The sequence below is a fragment of the Cornus florida genome, unplaced genomic scaffold, assembly GCF_030987335.1.
Source record: "Cornus florida cultivar Cherokee Brave unplaced genomic scaffold, ASM3098733v1 CherokeeBrave_3.0.0_Hap2_Chr03, whole genome shotgun sequence".
In the NCBI taxonomy this organism is placed as follows: domain Eukaryota; kingdom Viridiplantae; phylum Streptophyta; class Magnoliopsida; order Cornales; family Cornaceae; genus Cornus; species Cornus florida.
This window is the reverse complement of record NW_026775573.1, coordinates 91642602-91654053: the sequence shown is the minus strand read 5'-3', so window position 1 is coordinate 91654053 and position 11452 is coordinate 91642602. Positions and strand designations below refer to the sequence as shown.

The window sequence follows — 11452 nt, the reverse complement described above, 5'->3', positions numbered from 1 at the left end:
CAATTAGCAAGGGTGACTAATTAAGTATATATTGTCTAAGCAACATGTAAAAAGTACAATATATCTAACAATTAAGTATATATTGTCTTAATAGCATGTGGAAAGCACCATATATATAACAAGTCATTAATCCTTTCATTAAGCTCACAAACCAAATACACTACAAGGTTAGAGACATATGCTACTTGCATTCAAAAGTATGGAACATCAAACAACAAGCATGGATTGTCCTCCCATCTAACAACTATGCTACCACTACACTACAATTAAGCTAATGACATGAAATTAAACTAATTAAGCTAAGGGAGAGGCATAATCCATCAAGAAATGAGCATAAACCATCCAGAAAATTACAAGAGCATTCCATTAAGCACAATGCTTTGACAATCTCTAGATCTATGGCATTAATACATATAGACATGCATCAATAACACAAGAAATAGAGACAAACACATGAACATCTATTCTAGCATACATAGACATATGGATAGAATGAAATGATCAATTGAAAGCATTAAATCACATAAATCATTGAATAAACAAGATCTGTATATATAAAAGTGCCAAAACATATATTACAACACTAATCCCTCAATAATACACAAAATCAAGAACTGAAGTTGGATCAATAACCTTGGACTTGGATCAATCGAATATGGCTGAGATCTATCGAACTGAAGTTGGATCAATCCTCAATGGCGGCGCTTTTTGGATAAAAACAAATCTGAGATATTTTGAAGATATTTTCGGGAAAAGGACAAAAGTGGTTGGTAGGGTGGTACAACTAAATAAGATCAATCATTTGGATAAGGACAAGGTAGTTCGATCGATCGAAGAATGATGTTGGATCAATTGAACTTTTAAGATCTCTGAAAATGTCATCATGGCTCTGATCCATCTTGAAGTGCTGAGATCGATCATGTTTGATCAATCGAACTTTGATCTGAGATCGATTGAAGATGTTGATTTCCACCTTTTTCTTCTTTTGCTTCCACTTAGCTCCTTAGTTTGATTCATCCCAGAATTGCTTCATTTCTGCTCTTATTTGGCTGAGTTAGCTTATTTCCGGGATAAGTGCTTGAAAATGGAAATAATATGAAATCAATCTAAAACGGTAAAGTAAGATAGGTAAATGTACTAGAATGCCTAAGCTTAAGGGGTTTAAATACGCACTTTTCAGCGCTTATCACACCCCCAAACTTAAATATTGCTAGTCCCTAGCAATGAACTAGAAAGTAAAGGAATGAAATGAATAACTAAACAACTATGAACTAGAAAACAATAAATGGATAACGCCACTTTCATAGGGAACACGATTGCACTTAGTATATGCAACAAGCCTTTTAAACCCCTAAGTTACCCCTAGTGGACGAGTGAAGTCTCGTGCGGGTTTCTAGAAATGATACCCACAAAGATTAAGCTCATTCTTTCTAAAGAGACACCAATATTGCAAACAAATATTGGGAGAAAACTACCTCAAGTATGCAGTTTTTCAAACATTTCTAAGTAATCTCCCATAATCTCAACATCAAGCAAGCAAGTATGGTCGTCCACACATCAAGAAAATGATCATGCAAATCAAAACAACTCTAGAATCCTTTTGAATGGACCGGCATCAAATATGTTGCTATCTAAGCCAACTAAAAAATTAATCACATCCTTACCCTCAAACTAGCACACAAATCTAGTACCGATCATCAAGACAAAAAGTGAACCTTTTTATTAAAGGTTTATTGTTCTAGGTGCACTTATTCTTTTCACTTGATTTATTTATTTATTTATTTATTATTATTATTAGGATCAAAGATGGAAGCATGGTGCAATATGTTGATCTATTAAGCTTTCTAGCGATTCATGAGGTCGAGCGTTAGGTCAATGACTCCCAAACCAGACGGCTTTAGGGCATTAGGCGTTCAAACACCCCTACGGACTTACAAGCTCAAATCAACTAGGCTATAAATCAAGACAACCTCCATCTAATCATTTCCCACTTCTCACCTTTTGGGAGAAGTCCTCACTTTTTTTTTTTTTTTGAATAAACAAGTTCAATTATTAACCTAGAGTTTGGGCCCTACACCTTTCGGCATAAGAAGTTCAGTGCTTAATGAGGCTAGAATCCCGGTTACTTAGTGAAAAGGGGTTGTTATCCACCTTTATCAAGAATGAAAGCTTTCAATGCACTACTAACTCAATTGGGATATAACCAATTCAATAATTAACAAAACATGTACCCCATAAATGAATGCTAATGTGGGCCTGTGTTAGTGTAGAATTCTAAAGTGAATCTCAAAACAATCACAAAATCAAGATGACGTGGACCACAAGTGCAAGCAAGATATCAATCTTTCGAAAACTTTACTCCTAAATGGCGTCCATAAGGCATACAAGGAGTATTGAACTCTCAAGTCAAGCAATTTTTAAATTTTAAGCAATATAGTCCTTAAAAGATCAAAATCATAGCTAGATATGGACCAATCATAGAAAATCTCTTAAATACACAAGTCATACTCAAAATTTTGAAGTTTAAAGTTAACACTGTAAAGTACACCATTACCCCCAAACTTAAACGGCACAATGTCCTCAATGTGCAAAGAGAACAAAAGGAAAGAGTACACCGGTGCAATTAAGGCAAAGAATGGCTGGGACTGAAGTATCCAAAGTGGGTGGCATGGCCCCCTTAAACTTGGGATTAACTATGGTCCTGAAATTTGGCACTCGGATAAATTCATTAGATAACAAAAAGGGATAATCAGTGTACAGTGGACGTGCAAGTGTAAATGAAATAAAGTAGTGAGAGAGGTATAAAGGTGGTCCTGAAAATTGTGTAGCATTCTCTCTCACTGGAGTCATTATGATGCACCTGATGGAGTTAAATAGATAGATATGAGAACATAATAGATGACATCCATAGCAAAAACATATATAAAGAAAATAAAGTATAAAGTATATCAAAAGATCAAAGCCGACATATCCGGCTGCAAATAATATACAGTGACAAAAATGAAGTATAGATCACAGAGGTGTAGTATAAAATGATAGAAGAAATTGGGAATCTCAGGTAGACGAGGCAGGATGGGCAGGGCGAGCTCTGCGGATATCCCTAGATAAGTCTCGGAGTAGAGTCATGACATTCGTGCGGAATGTAGCAAAATCAGCTCGGTGGGCTACAACATTGGCTCGAATGGCAGCAGTATCAGCTCTGATAGCAACCACTACATCCTCAAGAGCCTGAAGACGCTCTCCAAAGCCGGGGGTCTGATTAGGAGCCTCAGGTACGGATGAATCAGAAGAAAGATCCTGAGTCTGCTCCTCCTCGTGTACTGGCGACTTAGCTAGAGAATGTTGCTCTACGTCATCTGCAGGTCATTCTAAATCAATGTCTATGTGCTCGGTAGTTGGACCTACTAGTACATCGTCCACTGCTAGGTCTGCTGCTGCTACCTCTACCGCTGCCTCTGCCTCTAACTCCTCTGCAACCACTACTGCGTGGTCCTGCAGTCTGGTGATGATAGCATTATAGCTCTTGTTCTAGTCCTTCTTCAAGAAGTGACAGGAACCTCTTTTAGGGTGCTCCTAAGGATGGAAATGATAGAGCTGGTCGATCAGTATCTGGGTGATGAGGTGGCCGAATGGGAGAGACTTAGCCTTTCCGTGCTTCTCCTTGCTGATATACTCATCGAAGAGCTTCCTCATCACGCTCCAGATGAGCGCGGGGATAGATACCCAGTGGCCTGTATAAAATGCGTAGAGGGCTGTCAGATAGTTTCCTCACCGCTGAATCTTGTGCCTAGCTATATATATGTTCCGAAAGAGAACGGAATCAAAGAACCATAGGTCATCTGGAAGAAAGGTGCGGGTGGCGAAGGTCTCACCATCGACATGGTGACCTGTCAAGAAAATTGCCATGTCGACATAAGAAGGCCTTTATAGACTGGGATATAGCTCTTGTAGCTCCGGGGGCATCGGTGTGGATAATGGCATGATCTGGCTAGCGTGTCCACAGTAATAGCAATTTGATGGCCATCTATAGTAGTGACCAGCTCTGCTGTGGTATGCGGGGACGGTCGGAGGTTCTAGAAGAACATTCGTACTAGCCGCGGGTAGACTGGCTCAGTAACCGGGGCAAGAATAGCTGCAAGGCCACTCTGGAAAATATCATCGTAAGCTGATCAGGTCAGTACCGATCTGGAGAAAAATCTATGTCAAACACTGACTTGTGGTCCACTGTCATATGTGCATATCTAGGCGTGGGCCTGTCACGCTCTCGAGCTGGCTGAACTGGCTGGTGTGGTGGAGATGGTAATGGTGAATGCTCAGCCTCAGCATGTGATGGAGATGGAAATGGTGTAAACATAGGCTAAGCCTCAGAAGTAGATGGAATATGATCATCCTCAGCCTCATGGGCAGGTGGCTGAAGTGGAGTAGGCTCTAATGGCTCCTCTTGTATATGAGAGGGCTCTGCTGGTTCTTCTATCCTAGGTCTGATATGTCTCTGAGGCCCGTGTTGCCTCTTGGCAATAGTCTCGTGCTTAGTCATGGCCTGAAAAATAATTTAAAACTTGCAAGGGGAGTCAGTGCCAGAATAAAGAATTGAAAGCACAAAATAGAAACATGCATGTCAAATAAGATAGACAAAACATATAGATGACATGAATCTATGCAAGTGACAGGATATGAAGCATGCTAAACAATGTAAGTATGAAATGCATCCAATGTGGAATATCACAGGCATTGGGTATGAATGAGATAGCATGGACACAAGATAAGATGCATGGAATGTGTGTATGAAATATGTGAAGTTTGATCGATCACAAAAAAAATATGAGATCGATCTCAAAATTTTGATCAATCTGAGAAACTGAAAAAGATGAGTTTGATCGATCTCTCAAGATTAATCTGAGATAGAAGTTCGATCGATCAAACTGTGCGAAGATGAAAACTGAAAGGTCACAGATCTATGACTTTGAAAGCACAAGGGCCACACGAACAGTGTCGTGGGCCCATCAACACAACAATTCCTCAATCCTAGTCACTTTACAAAGCCCATACTCCCACAAAATAAATCAAAATTCAAAATATATATACATATATACAAATCTATATACATATATACATATATATAACATGCTTTAAGCTCCGTCAATGGAGGATATCATCAACAAAATATCGTGGATCTAGCATGTAAAGTACGAATACATAAAATAGAAGCTTAAATCAGAAAGTGGATCTCAGATCTCACCTATAATATGAGAGAAATGGATGAGATGCAAAGGGGGTGATGGAATCCGAGAGAAGAGAGAAGTCAACATTTACCGGATCTCGCCAGAGAATCGCCGGAGAAGATGATGAAGATGGGTGCACAGTGGTGATGGGAATGAGGGACAAGGGTTTAGAGGGTTGGATCGATCTAATGAATCAATCTTGAGACCCTCAAGTTCTATTTTTAAAAACTTTTCCTGTTCAGTTTGATCGATCGAACTGAGATTTCAGATCGATCGAACTGTGATGAACTCTCTTCAAAGTGTTTTTGGAATTTTTAAATTTTTAAAAAATTAAAAACTGAAATTAAAAAAAAAATTCAAAAATAAAAAATATTTTTGGATTTTTGAAAAATAGAATAAAATAAAATAAAATAAAAATATTTTTGGATTTTTTTTAAAATTAAAAAGTCAAATAAAGTCAAACAAAGGTCAAAATAGAGAATTGAAGAACAAAGATCGATCTGAAAAAAATGTTAGATCGATCAGACAGAGAGCAAAAATATGCTGGTTTTTGGTTCAAAAATTTGGTTAAGTGATGGAACTTGCAGATCGATCCAATGATGAAGTTGGATCGATCGAAGAACTTCAGATCGATCTTGAAATGTTTTCAATCGATGAGACAGAGAGCTAAAATATGCAGGTTGATGCAGGCTCAAAAATTTTCTAAGTGTTGGATCTCAAGATCAATCAAAATTTAAAGTTGGATCGATCTAAGGTCTTCTGATCGATTTGAGAATAAGTTCGAACGATGGGATAGAGAGGTGATTTGGATGCAGGTCAAAAAATTTTCTAAGTGTTGGATACAGATGGAAGTTCGATCGATCGAACTCTCATTTGAGATCGATTGAACTTATGCAGAATGCTCAATCACAACATAAAAGTTCATGTAATCCTAATCACAGTTCCTAGCAATGCATATGAACCAAAAACAAGTATCTAGACTTCACAAGAAATGAAATTTAAGATAGAAATGAGGGAGGAATAGGGTTTTGATACCCTACGAAATGTCGTGCTAGTCTTTAATGTCTTTAGCAAGACGTTGGGCTCTTTTAGCCCAGATCAAAGATCTTGTAATGCATCCCCTCTTTGTTAGGGTGATAGATGCTTTGAACCCCACCCAACAAATAGTTCTTTAAAGAACTTGTTAGATTAAGCTCAAAAGAAACTTTTAATCCCTTGTCAATGCAATCACAATCTTTGGGCTTCCATGCCCTTTCAAGGCAAGAATTTAAAACAAGACTTTGAGAATACAAGGTTGAAGATGATCCCTTTGAAGTTTTGGTCTTACACAAAAGCTCATTTCCTTGACATTGAAGATCATAGCATTTATCTACAACATTAACTTTTCCTTCATATTTGTCAAATGAGTTGGGTGTGGGATTGAAGATATTCAACTTCACCTTCATGTGGCTAAATGAGATTTTCATTATCCCCGTCCTACAATTGATGTTGGCATTAGCAGTTGCCAAAAAAGGACAGCCAAGGATAACGGGAATTTGGCTTTTAAGATTGGGGACCGGTTCCGTGTCAATGACAACGAAATCAACGGGGAAGAAAATTTTGTTAGTCTTAATCAAAACATTTTCAATTATACCCCTAGGGTTTTTAATGGATCGGTCGGCAAGTTGTAAAACTACCGACATCGATTTCAATTCACCTAGGCCCAATTTGACATAAACCGAGTATGGAAGAAGGTTAACACTTACTCCTAAGTCAAGAAGCGCCCGATTAATGATATGATCACCAATGATGCATGAAGTAGTAGGTGAACCGGGGTCCTTAAACTTTGGTAAAGTGTTATGTTGCAAAATTGAGCTTACTTGCTCGGTCAAAACCACTTTTCTTGGTGCTTGGCTTTTGTTCTTCCGCTTTTGGGTGCACAAGTCTTTCAAGAATTTGGCATAAGCTGGAATTTGCTTGATTGCATCCAAAAGTGGAAGATTGACTTTCACTTGCCTAAACATTTCCATGATTTGATTAGTTTTTGCTTTTTGCTTGTCTTTTGAAATGGATCATTTTAAGGCATCCGGAAATGGAGCTTTTGGTTTAAAAATCTTTTCAAAATTTTTCTTTAAAGTCTCTTCAACACAAGAAGTTTTTAAATCACTTTGTTTCAAATCATTTTTCAACAAAACCTTTTCAAATTCATTTTTCGGCAAATCTTTCTTCAAATCATTTTCAAAATCATTCTTCAAATCATATTTTGAAGCTTTCTCATTCACAAGATCATGTATATGCAATGAAGGAGGAATGGGATGTGAAACGGGACGGGTGACAACTTGAGGTTGCACCGGTTCACTCTCTTCATTGAACTTTTTGACTTGATTGTCCACAATCCTACCACTCCACAAGGTAGTCACCGTATTAACATGTTCAATGGTGTGGCCTTCTGGGTGAGAAATGGGTTTTCACAACACATTGTTGCTTAGGTGGGGCATTCATAGGCATCTTTCCCTTCTCTCTGGTATTAAGAGTGCTTGCTATTTACCCTACTTGGGTTTCTAGCTTCGCAATAGATTGAGAGTGGGAATGAAGTAATTCTGTGTTTGCCTCAAGAGTGCCCAAAACATTCAAAACTTTTTCTTCAAAGGCGGGACTTCTAGCATTTCCTTAGGAATAAGATTGGTTGGGAAAATGAGAGTTAGCAAATTGATTCCCTTATGATTAATAAGGCCTATAACCTTGGGATCCTTGGTTTTGAAGTGGAGGTGGAATGTACTTCCCTTGAAAACTGCCTTGGGAAGGGCTCCTTGGTTTTTCTAAGAGAAATTCGGATGATTTCTCCAACTTGGATTATAATGAGTACCATAAGGATTGTTCCCTTGGTTCACAAAAGCTGCATTGACTTGTTCATTAGGTTCATTTTGCACTTGTCCATGATGACAATGAGAAGTAGAATGAAGAACAGTAGAACACGTCATACATGTTTCATTTGATGCACGATGAGAATGGTTAGGGAAGGAAGATACTTGGTTCGCCGAGTTTTGGTTAATCAAAAATTGATCAAACCTTTGAGATAAAGACTTCATTTCGGCGGATATTTCATTTGAATGATCGGCTTGATATAAGCCAACACTCTTCCTACCTTGTGAATTTCTACCATTCTTGGATGATAATGTTCTATGCAAAGAATTTTCACTCATGCTCTCATAAAGACGCCACACGTCATCCTCATGCCTATCAATATATAAGCCACCCATGGAAGCATCAACCATGCCTTTGTAATTGTCTGATAAGCTCTCAAAGAAATATTGAACTAATTGCCATTTGGGCATGTCATGATGTAGACACTTCCTAAGTAATTCATTAAAGCGTTCCCATGACTCATGAAACGTTTCTCCATCCCCATGTGAAAATTCCCGAATTGAGGTTCTCATGGCATTGGTCTTAGAAACCGAATAGTACTTCTTCAAGAACTCTTGTTGCATTTCTACCTAAAAAGTGATTGAAAAAGGCCTAAGATTGTTAAACCAATATTTTGCCTTGTCTTTTAATGTGAATGGAAAAAGTTTGAGCCTTCAGACTTCTTCCGGCATGTACGTATATTTTACGATGGAACATACTTCTAGAAACTCGTCCAAATGCTTGTAAGGTTCTTCACTTGGAAGTCCATGATAGTTAGGAAGCATTTGAATGGTTTGTGGCTTAATTTCATAGTGATGTGCTCTAAATGGTGGCAATTGAATGCATGTGGGTGCATTGTATTCATTAGGCATATAGTGATCTCTTAAAGTAAGTGGAGGATTAGCAATTTGAGGTGCAACGTGGGCACCTTGATTTCCTTGAATGATGGGAGGTTATGGAGCATACATTGGCCTTGGCATTTCAAATGGAACTTGGCCTTGTTTGTTGTGGTTGGTGAATGAATGGCCTAGGTATGTCTAATGGTGCTTGAATGTTCTCATGATGCACATTTGGATGGAGGATACCTTGTTGGTCTATGTAACCAAGGTCCTCTACATGCTTTTCATTATGGCCTTCTATTGATGTAATGGATCGAGTAGAACTAGAACTTCCTCTTCCCCTAGGATTTATAACTAGGGATTCAAGATGCAAATCAAGAAGGACAAGAGTTGGTCTTAGTGATCTACGAAGATACATGCACAATGTAAAAACACACAAACACAATGAATAAACAAACACTTCGACTTCACAACAATTCAATGAATCTTCCTCCACAAACACTTAACCCATACTCCTATGCTTTAACAACAATGATGCAAAGAACAATTAAGAATGCCTCCATGCGGGCTCACGATTTATCCAAGAATTTAAAAACAAGCCTCCACGTGGGCCGACGATTTAAATAAAAGATTGAGTAAAGAAAGTCTCACAAAGGTCCTTTAGCACTTCAACTCCAAATTTATAGCTTAGCTTAGCAATTTTTTAAAATTTTTAGCATTTTTTCTTGCTTGCTTAGCTCATTTGCTTGGTGGCTCCTTTGCTTGCCTCCTAGCTCAACGCTCCTTGTCAAAGATGAACAAACACAATAAGTAACAAAAAGAAAAATAAAAAAAAGTAAAGACATGATTAAAAGAGTACTAATTCCTAATGAATTCCACAACTACGACGTTACCTAATCCCCGGCAACGGCACCAAAAACTTGGTGTGTCGCTACACCACAAGCTTAGAGAGTGTACATTAAGGCGAGGGCCAAGTTTTACATTTATAAAAGCCACTACTACCTTCACTAAAAATATAGTTAGGGTGAGTAAGGATCGTCCCAAGGGATTGGAGTCAAATTTGGTTATGGAATCGTTATTAGGGTTAGTATGTCGAGTGATCAAACAAATAGTTGGTTGGTTGATTAAACTAGAGAGCAAATTAAACTAAATACTTGAATGCAATAAAGAGTAAGAGTAAAAGAGAGAGATCTTGGGGTTTAGAGGTCACCAAACAATACTTTCTACACCCTTGACAAGTGACTAATGAGGGAAATGTGTGTTGCAATATTTATGTGTGTGTGTGTTTGGTTGATTCAACTAGCAAGGGTGACCAATTAAGTATATATTATCTAAGCAACATGTGAAAAGCACAATATATCTAACAATTAAGTATATATTGTCTAAATAGCATGTGAAAAGCACAATATATCTAACAATTTTTAACTCTTTCAATTATATCGGTGCCAATCGATACAGAACAATAGAAATTAGAGTTGTTCCCGGTACCAACTCAATGGTAAAATCTACCTCTCTGTCCATTGGCAACCCCGGTAATTCTTTTGGAAACACATCTGTGAATTCCCTTACCACTGGTACACTTTCAAATGTCACATCTTTATTTTTAGTATCAACCACATAAGCCAAGTAACCCTGACACCCTTTCTTCAACAACTTATTGGTTTGTATAGCTGATATGAGACAGTTTGGAATAACATTTCTTTCTCTAGTAAATATGAATTCTGGCTCCCCTGGTATCTGAAATACAACTTCTTTCCGAAAACAATCTATTGAAACATGATACACAGATAGCCAATTCATACCTAAAATGATATCAAAGTTTGGTATACCCAATGATATCAAATTCACCTTTAACTGTCTATCCCCCAATTGTAATACACAATCCCGATATTCATTTACAACCACTACCACTTCCCCTATTGGTGTAGAAATAAATAATTTACTATCTAGTGATGAAAGTGGTCTACCCAAATGCATAATGATAGATGATGCAACAAATGAATGTGTTAAACCAAGATCAATAAGTACAGTAACATTTCTATCCAAAACAAAAAGTGGACCCGTCACCAATTCTGGTGTTGCTTGAGCATCTTGAAGTGTCATAGCAAATGCTCTTCCCTGGGCTTATGAACCAATTGTAGCACCCCTACCTCCTCTTGGCGAGCTCCTTTGTGCAAACCCTGTGATACCCCCAGATTTTCGGATGCGGGTTGGCCAGGCCCACCCCCGAATACTGAATGATTTCAAAAACAAATAGCAATAAAAGAACACAGAGTACAAAATAGATAACAAGAAACATAAACGACTGAAAGAAACTAAAAATGATAATCCATTAATAAAACCTCCGAATCAATTTCCATTAATAAATATTTGCTGATACAAATAATCCTCCAACTTATACAACTTGGGAATCCATATTATGTGGACCCCGGGAAAACCAAACTAACCAAAACGATAAACAATCGATAACTAGATACAGAAATCACAAAGGAAATCTTATGTAGACAA

At 37.8% G+C, this 11452-nt stretch overlaps 1 protein-coding gene across 1 annotated transcript; it reads right to left on the bottom strand.

Annotated features, from left to right (window-relative positions):
- Positions 1 to 4357: 4357 nt before the first annotated feature.
- Positions 4358 to 11047, bottom strand: LOC132301793 (uncharacterized). The gene is made up of 2 exons (XM_059799022.1): positions 10454 to 11047; positions 4358 to 4540 (listed from the first exon to the last, which is right to left on the bottom strand). The coding sequence occupies exons 1-2, from the start codon at positions 11045 to 11047 to the stop codon at positions 4358 to 4360; spliced, it is 777 nt and encodes a 258-aa protein (XP_059655005.1).
- Positions 11048 to 11452: the final 405 nt, after the last annotated feature.

What these genes read in the sequence shown, in the direction of transcription:
- LOC132301793 (XM_059799022.1), bottom strand. Translation starts at nt 11,047, where the DNA reads ATGACACTTCAAGATGCTCAAGCAACACCAGAATTGGTGACGGGTCCA. An exon ending in GGTTGCCAATGGACAGAGAG is followed by an intron (nt 4,541 to 10,453) that starts GTAGATTTTACC and finishes ATTATTTTTCAG; the next exon opens with GCCATGACTAAGCACGAGAC.